The sequence below is a fragment of the Gossypium hirsutum genome, chromosome A02, assembly GCF_007990345.1.
Source record: "Gossypium hirsutum isolate 1008001.06 chromosome A02, Gossypium_hirsutum_v2.1, whole genome shotgun sequence".
In the NCBI taxonomy this organism is placed as follows: Eukaryota; Viridiplantae; Streptophyta; class Magnoliopsida; order Malvales; family Malvaceae; genus Gossypium; species Gossypium hirsutum.
Genome location: NC_053425.1, coordinates 9,471,381 through 9,487,857, shown reverse-complemented (window position 1 = coordinate 9,487,857; position 16,477 = coordinate 9,471,381). Strand labels below are relative to the sequence as shown.

The window sequence follows — 16,477 nt, the reverse complement described above, 5'->3', positions numbered from 1 at the left end:
TTTTGGATAGTGGAGGGAATGTCATCGGCTCTCACTCCACTTCTCTTCCATTAAGGCGTGCCCTTCTTCCCTCTTGGCGCTTCTCAACTTCCTTCCTCCTTTGCTTATAGTCTAGCTTGAAGCCCAAACCAAAGCAATCTCTCTTCTCTTTTAGTTATGGGATTTGAGTCCCTCCTTGCAGGTATTTTCCTAACCCTCTTCTTAGTAAGGCTCCCTTTCCCACCATCATTTGTAGAGCCATCCTCGTGGCTCTTGTTATCTTTGGCACCGGTGGCTCACTCCCTTCTATAATGAAGGTTGCATTCACAAATTATAAAGAGCGAAAGGAACACTCAATAGACTCATCGTTCATCTCGACATAAGGGGCCTTGCTAGTGACTATAGCTATAATGTCCTCCTCCGCATTGATGGTTACTAACCGTCCATCCATCACTAACTTTAATTTCTGGTGCAACGATGAGGGCCCCCCTCCCGCTGAATGTATCCATGGCCTCCCTAATAAGCAATTGTAGGAGGGCTTGATATCCATCACCAAAAAGTCTACTTCGTATATACTCGGCCTAATTTCCAAGGGGATGTCAATCCTTCCTATCACTTTCCTTTTTGTACCGTCGAAGGCTCTTACCACATTTTGGCATGTCTTCATGTGAGAACCATCAATGGGTAATCTGTTCAATGTAGACAACAGTGGAACATTCAAGGCCGATCCATTATCGACGAGCACGCTTGGGAGTGCGTACCCTTTGCATCAAGTGGTGATGTGCAAGGCCTTAGTTGACCCTCTGCCCCCTGGTGGGATTTCATTATCATTAAAGTAGATGAAATTATCCACGCTTATATTATTCACCAACCGGTCCAGCTTGTTAACAAATATGTTATGGGTGATATATGTTTCGTTGAGCACCTTCATCAATGCATTTCGATGCACCTCAGAACTCAGAAGTAGACCCAATACTGATATGCGAACCGGCTGCCTACGCAACTGCTCGACCACGCTATACTCACTATGCTTAAGGAACTTTAGAAATTCTTTAGCCTCCTCCTCCTTTACTAGCTCTTTGACAAGCACGTCAACCTCTTTCTCCTTCTCCGCACTAACATTCTTTGTTTTTGTGGGCTCCTCTCTGACGCCCACCGTATCATACCGCTTCCCACTCCGTGTATGGGAACCCTCAACTTGTACATCCTTAGACGTACTGGCTATACTCTCCTCCTCAGGCACTGTCACATTGCAGTCATAACTCCATAGTACCCTCTTGCTATCCTTATAAGGGAAAGGCGTAGGCTTATGGATAATGACCTTAGGCTCCGTTTGTGCCCTCACTTCATTATTCCCCAGCAAGGAAATAATAATCTTTGGCCGGCTAGTTCCTTTCTGTTTATCCTCCAGCACACATACTTGTTTTTCACAAGAGCTACCTTCAAAAATTTGTAGCTCTTTGTTGTCTATAAAGCCTTGCACCAAGACCTTGAATTCTTCACAATCTTAAACTTCATGTCTTTTTTTCTCATGGAACTCACCATAGTTCCTTGTTTCTCTTCTCTCATTTTTAGATGTTAACATACCTCTCTTCATCATCTCCTCCCAAATCACCTTCATAGCCATCCTCACATCGGCAACATCTTCCTTCATTCTCCTCTCACTGGCTTCGCCAATGGCATTCACTCATTGATCGCTATGATTTGGCAATGGGTTTTCAGTATTAGGGGTATTGTTGAACTTCACTATCCCAATCTTAATAAGCCTCTCTACAGCCTTCTTAAAACCGGTACAGTTTTCGATTGAATGTCCCGGTATTCCAGCATGGTATTCGCATCTGGCGTTTACGTCGTACCATTTGGGATATGGGGGCTGCAGTGGTTTCAAGTGAAAAGGAGAAATAACATGTGCATTGTATAAGCTTTGATAAAGCTCACGATACGTCACGGGGATAGGTGTGAACTGCATCCTTTCAGAATTCTGTCTTGTACCTGACTCCTGTCTTTGAGGACTCTGTTGCTCAACTGCAGCTGTTTTAAGTTGACCAACTGTGATTGCCTTCGTGTTGAAGGTGCTTGCGTTATTCACTTCACTATCCTTTCTCATTGGGGCCAATCTTTTAGTCGCTTCCCCATCGATTTTTCCACCCCTTATGGCATTCTCGATCATCTCTCCCACCATGACTATATCCGCAAAGCTTTTAGTGGTGCTCCCAATCATGTGAGTGATGAATGGAGCCTTTAGAGTGTTGATGAACAACATGGTAGTCTCCTTCTCCAACAACAGTGGTTGAACTTGCATTGCCACCTCTCTCCATCTCTGTGCATATTGCCTAAAATTTTCATTAGGCTTTTTCTCCATGTTTTGCAACGTGATCCTATCCGGAGTCATGTCAGTCACATGATTGTACTGCTGCATGAAGGCTTGTGCAAGATCCCTCAATGAATTTATTCTGGCCCGACTCAGTTGATTGTACCACTTGGCTGCTGCTCCAATTAAACTGTCTTGGAAACAGTGGATCAACAGTTGATTATTATTCACATACCCAGTCATCTTCCTACAGAACATCGTAATGCGGGCTTCTGGCAAGTAGTCCCATTGTACTTCTCAAATTCTGGCATCTTGAATTTGTGAGGAAGCACCAAGTCTGGGACCAAGCTTAAATCTTTGGCATCAACTCTATGATGCCCATCAGCATTCTCTAAAGCCTTGAATTTTTCCTCCAACCATTTGCAGCGTTCTTCTAACTGTCTTGCAGCCTCAGTTCTTAGATCCTCTTTTTCAACCATGTCTAAGTCAGGAATGACAGGATTTGCAGGATTGTCACCCAAATTGAATCCTAAGCCAGTTGGGAATTTATGGGGATCCCAGTATCAACCAACCCTTGTTGGGGCCTTATAGTGACAGATGGCCTCCTAGGAAGTGCCTCGGTTTGTGCAGGCATATGAAGTGGGGTGAAACCTGGAGGATGATCCTCACCATCCTCGTCAGTAATTGTCATGGGAGCTTTTCCCTTATTAGTGGCCCTCAGTAATTGAGCCATCTCAGCCATTATGTTCCTTTGAGCCTCCAACATTTGCTCCCTCATGTCGTTTTGCATTTTTACCAATTGCTCTTGCAATTGGTCCTGCATGTCCTTCTGTAGCTATTCAAATTTTTGGTCCATGTTCTTAGTTTTTGCACGAGTTCCGTAGTGATGTGTGATTTTCAAATTTTCCTCCTTAACTTTAAGTAATTTTAACTAATTGGGGTCTTTCTATAACCTCGAATACATATGATGCAATGAGATGCTATAAAATGCAAATGCATGAATGCAAAAAGATGTCGATTCTGATTCAATTTTCATTTTAGAAAACGTTATGTAAGGAACAAAAATCTTTTCGTAAAACGGATTACAAATACGCTTTCACCCGTAGGCCTAGAGTCTTAACCCTATCTAATAATAGTGCTAACTCTCGTCCTCTGTCTGACGATGACTCATACATTATACTCAGCGTTCTAGCTTGTACCGCTAAATCCTGCAAGTGTTCAGCGACCTCTCGAATATGAACTAAGGCTTTTCCCATGAGATAATCCCTATTTCCAACTTGATCCTGAAGATGGTGAAGTTCTCCCTTCCACTGTTCTTCTCTTGCCTCGAACTGCTCAATCCGTAGCTCACAGTCCTGTAGTGCTACTTCCAACCCTCCAATATTTTGCTTCATTTCCTCGATTTTATTCAAGCTTGCCTTTAACTCAATCGCAGAGTTACGACCTCGGTGATGATGAAGAGATCGTCCAAGTTCAACCACCTTAGTCTTTAATCCTTGATTTTCCTTCTCTAGGGCCTGATTGCGCGACTGCAGCTCTTAGAACTTCTTCTCTCAATACTCGGCTTTGGCTCTTTCTTCCTGAATCTCTTGCTGCCATTGCTCTGAAGATCTCCCTAATCCGACCCTTTTCAACGTTACCTGAGCCTTCTTGTAGTGCGTCTTTAAATCATCTCGATCTTCCTCAATCTTTCTCTTTTCCTTTTTCACCTTCTCGACTTCTATCTTTTGAACATCGACGTCGAGACTCAAGCATATTTTTTCCTCTTTGAGCTTCTCAATCCTCTTTTCAAGCTCCGAATTCTTTCTCTCGAACTATTGCTTCATAACCTCTAACTCTGATGGAATCACTCGTAAGCTCTCCTCTAATGATCGAGCCACCCCCAAAATTGGCCTAGGGACATTATCATTGACTCTCCTACTAAACCATCCTTTATACTCAAAGGTTGACGTCGAGACTTCGGTCAAGATCTTCATACAGAAAAGCTTCTTCCAAGCCTCAGAAATCTCTCACATCCTCTTCTTATAGTGATCTCCTTTATAAGAGAAATCACTCTGAGCTAAACCCTGTGTAGCTGGTATGAACTGCCTCGCTCGATATTGCCTTAGAACAAGTAATGGTGCATATCCAACAACTCCCCAAATTCCTGGCAGAGGGACCCAATCAAAACTGCCACAGCGGTAAAGGACTTCACTAGGAACCAACTAAGGAGCTTTCCACATAACATCTTTCTCTCGAAGATTTTGAAGAATGTCTATCCACCTCTCCTCTGAAATGTCATCTCTCCTAGGCACTTCTACTGCTTCCTTTAAGGGAGAATAACCCTCAAAGAATACTCGGTAAGGAACATTATCAAGCTTCCAAAAATGACTGTGGAACCAAACCAACAGCAACTGTGCACATCCAATGAATTTACCCTCGCCGGCCCTCCGACATGCACTCAAAGATCTAAATGTCTTAGCTAGGATTGCTGGTACCGGTGTATTCTGCTTACCGACACGATCGAACAAATCCGCAACTGCCTCATCTATGTGCCCCAACGCCTTTGGGAAAATCACCATGCCGTAAATACTCAAAGCTAGGACGTCGACCCTTTTCTTTATGTCTGGATGTGTCGATATCAAATCCCTCAAAACGGCTCATAGAACGCACTTACTATCACCCTTTTACTGTACACGAGCTACAGCCCACTGCTCACTCATCCCAGTAATCATCACCAACTTCTTTGCAAAAGTTGGAAGACTATCAGACCTAACATAAGCCTTGTGACCCTGAATCCTCGGGCAACGCAGTAAAGTCGTATACTCCTCTAAAGTAGGTACAAGATCTACATCACCAAATGTAAAACAACTATAAGTAGGGTTCCAGAACTGTACCATAGCTCGAAACAAGTGCCTATCTACTTTGACGTCTAACAAATAGGGAAGGTCTCCATAATTCTGATAGAAAAGCTGCTTAGCCTCGTCATCCTATTGGGCCCAAATGTCTCTCAACTCCTGAAACTCATTCTGCATCGAATTAATACGGGTGAAGTCCCATGACTCTGATATATGCCCCTCAGTGACATTATCTCCTTTTTCTAACTGGGTTTTCTCTGACCAGGTACAGACAGAGGCATTGTCCTCCGCTTTATCAAGATATTCGTTCCCCATTACAAAACTTTCTAACTCAGAAATCGAACTATAAATCGATATCTTTGAATGTTGAATGACATGCAATGATAGCAAAATAAAATAGGTCAGTATCATATATATAAGAAATGATAAACAAGTACTTACAAGGGTAGCTTACTAAAGGCTATCACTATTTTCCCTAGGGTAAGCACTTAAAGTTATGAGTTTTAGTTCTAAAGCAAGGGTACCTGAATCAGCAGATTCCTTGGTCCTCACCCATTATAGGCTCATATAAACCAAGTTTAGTTTAGGGGAACACATTTCCCTATGGCTATGCGGAGATGAAAATCTCACGAAGACATAGGTACAATATCCTGGAAGCAATCCACTAACTCATGCAGAGGTGAAAACCTCACGAAAGCTTAGTTTCTTATTAAAGGTGTGACCAACGGTCATGCAAATGCAATGTACGAAATCAACATGTGCAGCAAACACTTTTAAAATGATCAATCTTTTAAAAATTTCCAAACTTTTGACATTAAGACACAAAAAATCAATTTCTTGGCTTGACTCTCTTATAAGTCCCCAGTGGAGTCGCCAAGCTGTCGAAACCTCAACTTTAAAAAAAACAAGATTTTTAAAGACGGAGAGAGAGTATTTTAAAAACGGGAGTCGCCACCAACATTTTAAAGTGTGATTGGATCACTTTATAAAACGTTTTGGTCTACAAAATTACGATAAAATAGGTTCGGGAGTCGGTTACGCACGAGGAAGGATTAGCACCCTCGTAACGCCCAAAATTGGTACCAAATTGAATAATTTTGTCTTAATGTCAAAAGTTTGAAAGAATATAGAAATAAGATCTCTTTAAAACCGTAATAATTTGAGTTAAAAAAATCAAGAGTCTTTGGCTTCGAAAGAATATAAACATCATATCCAGCATGATTGGACACGATGTTTTTAAACTTTCGTAACTAAAATCATCTTATGATTTTCAAAACTTATTTAGAAGGATATTTTAGGTATTTAGACAAACGGGAAATCGCAACCCAGCATGTTAGGGCACTACCTCCAGAATTCCTAAATACCAAAAACATTGCCCTTTTTTAAAAAAAAATCTTTTTGGATCGAATGAAATATAAAAGTTCTTTTAAAGTGATGATGCATTTGTCATATTACAAAGGATCAATATTAACCTACATGACACCTATTTTAACATTCCATGCAAATATAATATAGATGATGAATACTGGCATAAATTACACAACATATGTTGTCATTTTATGCATATAATCATAGATAACATAAAATATACATGCATTATCGTTATATGCAAAATACGACGTAAAGCATAATGAATACAACAATATAAATTGCGTGATATATATATAATATTAAATGCAAATATAACTTAAAATAACATAAATAATTAATTTCATGCGAATATGTGAAAAATGAAAGCAAATAATATATAAAATTTAACCTACTAAACAATATCAAAATAAAAGAAAACCAAAAATAAATAAACAAAATATAAATCACATGAAATAAAAATAAAGATATTTAGAAATATTTAGAATAATATAAAATAATAAAGGAGAACCCCCTTTTTAAAAAAAATGGTACATGCACAAATCATATTATAAGGTTTAAGAACTTAATATACTAAGAAATAATGTACTAAATAATGATATTACACATATTTATATAATAATAAAAATTTAAAAACATATATAATTAATAAGTAAAAAAATAATATATATTTTATAAGAAAAGAGAAGTAACATAAGGAATAATTTATGGTAAAATATATGATATATAATAAATTTATAAACAAAATACATATATATAATGATATAAACTATATGATAGATAAAATATAAAATAATAAGAATGATATATTAAGTAAATTTACATATAAAAATGTAGTAAAATAATTACTATATAGTAAAAATATATAATAAAATATAAATGGAATAAATAACATATAATAAAAATATAACATATAATTAAATTTATAAATATGTATATAATATTAAAAAGAATATAAATAAAATAATATATTATTATATATATAACTAATGTTTATAAAAAGTATATAGTATTTAAAATAAATTGAATTTATAAAACAAAATTTAAATTTAATTTAATTTTAAAATTTAGGGTTAATTATAAATAACTTTAAAGATTTTAGGCCAAATTGAAAAACTCGCTAGATTCGTAGGGACTCACTGAGCAATTAGCCCTAATCCCAAAAAACGACGTAGTTTCAGAATAGTTATTATAATAGCCATAAGGGGGTTAAATTGAAATAAATATAAAATATTAGGGCCGAATTAAAATAAAAACAAAATAAAATTATAGATTTCTGAAAAATTGGAAGGATCAATTGAGCAATTTGCCCATTTAAAAAAAACGCAGATCTCATCCAGGTTTCGGGTCAACACGCGAATCTTGGCTTAAACGGTGCTGTTTTGGTACTTTACCAGATTAAGTAAAATGACACCGTTTTAATTACACTATTTAAGTCAATTTTCGGCCCAAAAATTCATTTTTAGAAACTATTTTAAAAAAAAATTGAAAAACTCTCTGAAAGAGAGGAGAGGGCAGTCCTCCAGGCTCCAGGCTCCGTCGGGCCAAGCCTCGGTCATGGAACTCAAGCGCCCACGCGCCGTCGCTGACTTCGCCGTATACGACTGCTGGAAGCTGAAAAACTTCCATTTTTTGTGCAAATCCAACGGTAGACGCTATTTTCTTTTATTTCTATAACATTTGTATATGTTTGCAAGAAAAACAGGTAAAGAACTAATCACCTTTTGTTTTCGTCGATAAACTGTTGTATATATTTGTATTTCTCTTTTTCTCCAAAAAAAAAACTCCCCTACATCGTTTTAATTCGGGCTTTTATAGCTACTGTACATAATATTTTACATATTTAATGTTCCCAGCGAGGAGATTTAGCAATGAACGAACGCTGACAACGGCACACCGGTGTTGATTCGGGCATCGACCACGGCATGATTCGAAGCCTAGAATCATGGCCTGGAACCACGGCACTGATAGTGGGTAACTAGAATGACGCGAGACGAACAGACGCATTGATTGAAGTGTTTACGGCGCCTAGGGTTTCTGAAACCCTAGGTCTTCCGTCCTTGGCTTACGATTTGGGCCACTTGGGCTTCACTGAGTTGGGTCAAGGGTGTAACAGGTTAGTGGGTTTAGGTATAACCAGGTGTGGGCTTATTGGGTTGTAACCGGGCATAGGGTCTTAGGCTAAATGGGTCTTGTATCATCAGGCCTTTAGGCCCATTTGTAAACTGGACATTTCAACATGGAGATTTATTTATTTAATTTACAAATTTTGTTTATTTCATTGTACGGGCTCGGGCGAATTTGGGCTGTTACAGGTTGAATGTGAGATGCTCAGTATTGCACCCTTCGTTGGTAATTTTTATACCCTTCGTATTTAATATTATGAAGGTACTAAAGGAATATTCTATGTTTGTAGGAGATGTTGGATTGCCTACTCCCTCTCTTGTTAATACTAGGTTAGAGGGTGCCGATGTTTCAACTTAGGGACAACATCTTTGCCGCCCTCCATAACCTGAACTCATGTAGAATTGGATGAACAACTCGATCATTATCTAGCCTTCGATGAGGAGGAGAAATTAAAGCGTGCCTTTGAGAGTGCTGCTTAGGAGGTCAACACTCTCAAGTTTGGGGGAGGGGCTTAGGAGAAGCAAATGGATGAATTGTGAAGGGCTAAAAATGAAGTCCGTCATGAAAGCCCTAGATGGCGCAACTTCTTGAAGGGTTCACATTAAATTCTTTGAAAACGCTATTAATATCCTAAAGAGTGAAAAATAAGAGCTAAATGAGCAATAAAATGTATTAAAAACAACATGATGTTGATACCACTCAAATAGCAGAGCCGGAGAATACCCTTCGAAAACAATAGGAGAAATTATAGTGAGAGAGGAATGAACCACTTACATACTTGCCATATTTTTTGCGGTAATGGGATATACCAATGACAATTATATTAATTTTGGTAGAATCATACAAGCATGTTCAAACAAGAATTAACAAGAATTTAAAATATACATTAGATATTAGGATTATTTCATTAAACGTCTTCAAACTATGATCTAGATTCTAAATTGATCTTTGAATTTTAACTAATTTTAGTTTAATTTTTAAAGCATCAGTATTATATAAATTAGGTCCTTCTATCAACTTAACCATTACTTTAGGTGTTAAATACTAGTTTATATTTGACATGTAACATCTAAAACATGTGGATCAGATTGTAAAAAACATATGTACTTACAATATAGGCAACTTAGATTTGACGTGTTAAAAAATAGATAGTGCCATTAAAATTTAAGAAAGCTAATTTTTTAATGTAAGATCTAAGTTTTTCATATGATAAGTACATACATGTTTGCAAACCGACCATGTGTTTTAAATATGCTCCACACTAGATTTGAGCCGATATTTAATGTTCAAGTTAATGATGAGAAACTGATGAAAGGACCTGGTTGATAATGATGAGAAATTGATGAAAGGACCTAGTTAATATGATGATGATACTTTAATAATTTAATTAGAATGTTTTAAAATTTAGAAACCAAATTTAAAATTTAGATAATATTTTTAGGATATACAATAAAATTAACCCTAGATATTAATATTCCAAAACTGGATACTGGAAAGATAAAAATGGGCCGGACTAAAATAAAGCCCAAATGCCCCACCACTAAAACCCTAGAGCTACGAAAAACAAACAAACCCCTTTCCTCTGCTCAACTCAACTCTGTTCATCAAATCAAAAACCCTACCTTTTCTTTTAGTTACTAGGAAAGGGTGATCAGTTTTTTTTTTTTTCTCACATTGGCTTTTGCCCAATGCCTAAATATCAATGGTGGAGTCCCTTTACCTCTCCCTCTGCAACGGTGCAACCTTAATCTATAACTAGTAGTTAAGCGTGTCATTAGTTAGTGTTATCTTGGTGTGTTGAACTCGCAGGCATGGCGGCCTTATCAACCAGAGGCCTCGTTTCTCGTCTCCACCAGCAGTTCCTTTCCCTATCAAGGCCATCCGCAGCAGCCCCGACATCCCTCCCTTTTCATTCCTTAACTAGAAGATTATTCAGCTCTGATGCCTTGATGGATGGCTCCCAGATCCTCCATAAACCACCCGCCCGCATCATCCAGGCCACTCCAGCTATCATGACTCCCAACTCCAAGCGAACTGGGATCATTGCCGTTAAGTGTGGCATGACTGCTCTTTGGGACAAATGGGGTGCTAGGCTTCCCATTACCATCCTCTGGGTTGATGACAATATCGTCTCTCAGGTCAAGACTGTTGAAAAAGAAGGAATCTTTTCCCTTCAGGTATTCATTGTATTTTCTTTAGTTATACTGGTCAGCAACCGTCTATTAGGATGTTTAATCAAATCATGATTGAACAGTCACTCAAGCTCTGTGATTTGTGGTGTTGCTTAGATTGGTTGCGGCCACAAAAAGCCTAAACATTTGACAAAGCCTGAGGTGGGTCATTTCAGAGCTCAAGGTGTTCCCTTGAAGAGGAAATTGAAGGAGTTCCCCGTCACGGAAGATGCTCTTCTCCCTGTTGGTACATCACTTGGGGTGCGCCATTTTGTTCCAGGCCAATATGTAGATGTCAGTGGAACCTCTAGAGGGAAAGGTTTTCAGGTGATTTTAATTTATTATTCGATCAATTTTCCTTTTATGTTATGTTCTCATTGATGAATTCATTCTTTATGTGTCAACACCTAATGATTAATATATTCTGTACCAGTTGTTTTTAGCTCTAGCAGGTATTCCATCCTTGAACTATTTGCTTAGAGAGAGACTAGTAGAGCTAGCAAGTGTAGTTCAGATTCTTTGAAACCTATTTACAGTTGATTGTGCAGAAGTGCAAATTTTACTAGTGATACATGAATTGCTGGTGGATGATGGTCACATGTAAATCCAGTGATGTTAATTTAGGCATCAAGTATGTGCATGCCAAATGTTCTCATATTCTATTCTATCTAATTCTTGCACTTGAGTTGTTTGGTGGGGACACAGGCGATTTGTGGTTCATAGTTCCGATCCTTCTGGATGATGGAGTTAGTATTTGTTTCGGACTTGAACAATCAAATGTCTTATGTTTCTTTTACTTGCCCAGGGTGCAATGAAAAGGTGGGGATTTAAAGGAATGCCGGCATCTCATGGTGCATCATTATCGCATCGGAGTCCTGGTTCTACTGGTCAGAGGGATGCTCCTGGAAAGGTTTGTATAGCTAGTTTGGTTTGCAATGCCTTAAGGATATTCTGGAATACTTGATGTAATCTGCTTGTTCTTTGTTTCTTTTTTAATATACATATATAGCTAGGCCTTGGGATACAAAATAGGCAATAGCACCGTACTTGAGCCTCCAGGGTAAAAGTTCCAATACTGTTAAGACGCCTTCTTGGAGGCCTCTGAATTCTTTCTACTTTAGAATTTTTTTATCTTGCCTTATTTATACTTTATTGCATTGATGTGGTCGTATGATGAGATAGTTTTTATCTCGTAGATATTCAATTATATGCTGTTTTTCTATTTATACATGTCCTCTTTTTAATGGAAATATTCTAACTGGTAGATGTGCTTGTGGATACTTTTTTGCATATTATTTCCATTCAAGATGATAACTTCTTAAGCTTTAGTGAGACAAATATCTTGAATTCTAGCTGAGATTCTTGTTCATCTTAGAAATTGCTAGTAGAGCATCTTTTTAGGTGTTTAAGCATGATACCCAAGATATTTGGATAAGTAATTACTTCTTTATAGCTTAAGCTTCTTTATTTGTGAAGCTTCCTTCTGGACACATCATCCAGTCATGTTCATTTGATTGGTTCATTCTTGTAACAAGATTTGTTTTTCCCCTACACCTCTTACTATTTGAGCAGGCTTTTCAGTTATATTTCTCAATCAAACACTGAAGAAGTTATGTTTATCTGAATTAATAACTTTATTGTTGAAAACAAAATCATTAGGCCTATTACAGCTTTCCGTGCAGGATTCTTGTCTTACCCTTGTTGATATGATTGATTCAATCCAATAATTTGATTTTATTCTGCATAGTTATTTTTGTGTAGACTTTTTGCTGATGTTTTTGACTGATGTAATTAATTGAGGGGAAAAATGGTTTTGCAAACTCTGTAGTTGATTACTACTCAGTTCTAATTACCAAGCCATTGATGTTGTGGTTTTACTGCACTTTTGCATGGAGCCAGGTCAGGGCATTGATGCATTGTCGCATTGATGCATTGTCAACCTAATCTTCATTACAACTCTTGTATCCATTTGTTTATCAGTCTTTACCATATGGAATGCCCTTGAGTCATAATTGACGATCAATTATTGTTATGTAGGTATTTAAAGGGAAAAAGATGCCTGGGCGCATGGGTGGGAAGACGAGAACAGTAAAAAATGTGTGGGTATACAAGATAGATCCTGCAAGGAATTTGATGTGGGTGAGGGGTCAGGTATGGTTTTCTTATTTTAAGTGCTTAAGAATTTTGAATGGAAAAAATCAGGAGGCTATAGCCTTTGCACAACAGTTGCAAGCTTCCAAATCCGATGTTTGTCATAAAAATAAGGGACTAATCCCCTTCAAAGGATGGGAACAAATTACATTGCATCCGAAGTTCTTAACCATCTAATATGTTGTATTCTGTATAGTTTTTTATTGGCAGTATTGTTTAGGGAGTTGGTTATTGTTTACAGGTCCCAGGTGCTAAAGGGAACTTTGTCTTCATAAAGGATTCTGTTTACAAGAAACCTGATGTTTCAATGCTTCCGTTCCCGACTTATTTTGCAGCAGAAGATGAGGATGAAACAAATATAGGGCCTCTGGTTGCTGATCTTGGAGAGGTAGATCCGTTTATGGTAGCCGATTGACGTGGGGCGGAGTTTGAGTTGGTTGTCGGATGGCAGATTAAATTCCGGACCAGTTAACTTGCGGAATAGTAAGAAGTTGGTTTGTGTCCTAGTTATTTGGTTTCAGGAAGGAATGTAATATGAGATAATGGTTATAGAGATGAAGGTTGATGTATGAATTTTTGAAGCAAATTGAGCATTGATTTTTCTGTAACAGGAATGAGAGTTATTTTAAATAAATGAAAGGAAACCTGAAATTTTGCTTTTGCGAGTACAAACTTATAGGACATTAGATATAATAACTGTTGATAACATTTTTTTATATTTTTAAATGGTTATTAAACTTGAATTAAATAGTAATGCAATTTTTTGAACGCATTTAGGCTAACATTACATGCTATGAAAACTTTCGAGGAGTATGCAATAATATCAATAAATGAGACGAGCTCAAATGAACGAAGTTTTGTTGGTGTTTGTTTTTTTTATTTATTTAAAGTTACTCGTGTTTGTTTACAATTTTAATATTATGTTCAAACTCAATTTATTATTTGATATGTTTAGTCTAACTAAATATAAATGTAAAAATAAAGGGAAAATGCTATTTAAGTATTTTTCATAGGAAATATTATCTTCAAATAAGCGAGTCTATAAATGAGTTTATAAATAAACTAGTTGTTGAGCATAAATAGACTGTTGAAACTTATTCATTTAATAAATAACCTTATGTTCATTCACAGTTGAATCCATCTGCAGCTCATACCCGGTCTGCTCGTGATTATTATATAAGTGTCTTATTTACATGCCTGATGGCAAGGCCGTCGATAAGCCTTGTATTATAGTTGTTTAGACTAATGGGCCTCTATCCCATATTGGGCCTTTCTTTCCATTACCAAATTCTGAAGACATTATTATCCTAGTCACCTTAAGCAAAATCAAACCAAGTACCCAATTGCAGCATCTCTCTCTCTCTAATCTCCAATCTCTCCCCCCCCCCACCCTTCATCTCTGTATGATGTACTGTAGTGTGTACTGTGACAACACAATTAACTTGGGTCTTTTCCGACAGACAGACAGACAGGCAGACAACCAAATGAAAATCACTAATCTGCTTTGAGTCTTTTGACCACCCACACTCTAAACCCCTTCACTTTCCCTCTTCCTACATCCTAGCCTTGTCAAGGAACTTAGTGTTGGATATTATCCCCCACATTTGGGATTTTTCATTTTGCCTTCCGGGCATGAAGCGGGATCAGCTGTCCGAATGCGGGGGCTGCGGCGCCCCTGAGCGTTTCCTCCTCCACAACCTCCGCCACAGAGCCAGCTATCGACGCCTCTGCACCAACTGCGTCCTCAAGAACCACCAGGGCCTCTTCTGCCCCATTTGCCTCGAAGTTTTCAACGAGTCCCCTCCCCCTCACCAGCGCCTCATCTGCCTCAAATGCCCTTCCATTTCTCACCTCTCTTGCTCCTCCTCTTCCCTCTTGCCTACCTCCTTTACCTGTCCCCCTTGCTCCAACCCTAATTTCTCTTTCTTCAATCTCGCCCCTACTAAGAAACCCAAGTCAACGCCCGATCATCCTCCCGGATCTACCCACGACGGCGACGACGACAACAACAAGACGACGAACACGAGGGTTATTGACAAGGAAGCAGCTAAGGCACTTCTAGCTGCTGCTAAGATTGCTGCCGCCTCTATGACCAAAGCTGCCGCCGTTGCGAAAGTGGAGGCTGAGCGGAGGGTCAAAGAAGCTACTTTGGCAAAGAAGAGAGCCAAAGAGGCTCTCGAGAGACTCGCCTTGTTGGCCCGGAAGGATAGTGATAGACATAAGTCGTCCCTCGTAGGCATTCCCAAATCTAAACCTGATGCTGCCATTGCTGCTGCTGCTGACGCCAAAGCAAGCTCTTTATCCCTTCCATCTCCTATTCCCGACAAGGGAAACAATGGGTCGTATTCAGTTTCTGGTGCTAATGTACCCATTTCAATCCCCAAGTTGCAGCGTCAACAAAGCACTCATGGTATGCCTAATTGATCATTGGTGATTCCAACAATCTCAGTAAAGTGTTTGTTTTCGTTTGTTGGTATTTAGCCTTTCTGTTCATGGGAACCATATGTCAAATCTTTGTAGAGATGATTTAGGAGTTTTTCTGTATTCAGTAAGCTTTTTGTTTGCATTCAATTGTAGCTTTCTCTATTGCCCTGTATGTATTTTTCATTAAGCTCGTTGTTTCTGTTTATTTGCTTCACCTTTAGCCCTTCTTATGCCAAAACTAAAGCTCTCTGGACTTTCTGTTCTTACAAAATTACAAGAAAAAGAAGTGTCAAAATTGTCTTTAGATGCTTTGCACCCTTGATATGTCCTTTAATTAAATGAATCATGATGGCATACCCGGGATTATCTCTCACTTTAGAATGCTATTATGCTGTATTTTCAGGGGAGCAGGTTATGCTATTGCTTCCCATTATGTAAGTGCAGTCAGTCCTGGACTAAGTTGATCAGGACTTGAGCCTTCATTTTTAACTTATACAAAATCCTATATCTTTTTGAATATTATTGCGATTTTTTCTTTGTTGTCTTGCAAGCTTTGTTAGAAAGGCATCAATTTCTAGTAAAAAAGTTTGGTATTTTCCTTTTCAAAGGTTTGTTTTTGTTGCTTAATTCGTATATGATTACCTAAATCTACACTGCATTGAAGAACAGAAGCATTCAATTCTCCCACCCTATTCCTCCCATTTCTTTGTATCTATTAAATGTTATGTGGCGACAGTGAGTTGATTTTAGCAGTTATTGTTGAAGAAGAAAACAGTCGCTTTCTAAAGTGAGTGCTGATTCCATCGGATTGTATATTGCCTCAATGGATTAAAGGTTCTTTGGGGCTTTGGTTCTGTCTCTCTAATAAAATCTCAGATAACGGGCAAAGGTCACTCCTGCAGTAGGAGAGTACTACGGGTCAGGGACATGCTGAGTTTAAAAACTTTTATGGACTTATGGCATTAGGATGATTATGAGGGTCACTGTTTGCCGGATTTTGACTTACATACGGGAGCCTAGGTAGAGTGTTTGCTTTCCAAGGATACATGCATGGCAAGGTTCGAGACGGGAGATAGGCTTGAAGCTGATAAATGGTTTGGTTGCAGTAC

General features: G+C 38.3%; 2 protein-coding genes across 3 annotated transcripts; both read left to right on the top strand.

Moving 5' to 3' along the window:
* Positions 1–10,149: 10,149 nt before the first annotated feature.
* LOC107951544 (50S ribosomal protein L3-2, mitochondrial) lies at positions 10,150–13,604 on the top strand. 2 transcript variants are annotated; one of them, XM_041090456.1, is made up of 5 exons: positions 10,150–10,799; positions 10,911–11,120; positions 11,599–11,703; positions 12,831–12,944; positions 13,186–13,604. In XM_041090456.1, exons 1-5 carry the CDS (start codon positions 10,434–10,436, stop codon positions 13,357–13,359), a joined length of 969 nt encoding a protein of 322 aa, XP_040946390.1. In that variant the 5' UTR covers positions 10,150–10,433; the 3' UTR covers positions 13,360–13,604. The 2 variants fall into 2 exon arrangements, with proteins under 2 accessions (XP_040946390.1, XP_040946393.1); XM_041090459.1 differs by having other exon boundaries at positions 10,187–10,799; positions 13,280–13,604.
* A 673-nt stretch (positions 13,605–14,277) lies between these two features.
* Positions 14,278–15,672, top strand: LOC107951543 (uncharacterized). The gene has a single exon (XM_016886628.2). The coding sequence runs from the start codon at positions 14,577–14,579 to the stop codon at positions 15,366–15,368; it is 792 nt and encodes a 263-aa protein (XP_016742117.1). The 5' UTR covers positions 14,278–14,576; the 3' UTR covers positions 15,369–15,672.
* Positions 15,673–16,477: the final 805 nt, after the last annotated feature.

Coding starts and splice junctions, on each gene's coding strand:
- LOC107951543 (XM_016886628.2), top strand. CDS start 14,577: ATGAAGCGGGATCAGCTGTCCGAATGCGGGGGCTGCGGCGCCCCTGAG.
- LOC107951544 (XM_041090456.1), top strand. CDS start 10,434: ATGGCGGCCTTATCAACCAGAGGCCTCGTTTCTCGTCTCCACCAGCAG. Junction 10,800..10,910: donor AAGGAATCTTTTCCCTTCAG/GTATTCATTGTA, acceptor GGTGTTGCTTAG/ATTGGTTGCGGCCACAAAAA. Junction 11,704..12,830: donor AGAGGGATGCTCCTGGAAAG/GTTTGTATAGCT, acceptor ATTGTTATGTAG/GTATTTAAAGGGAAAAAGAT.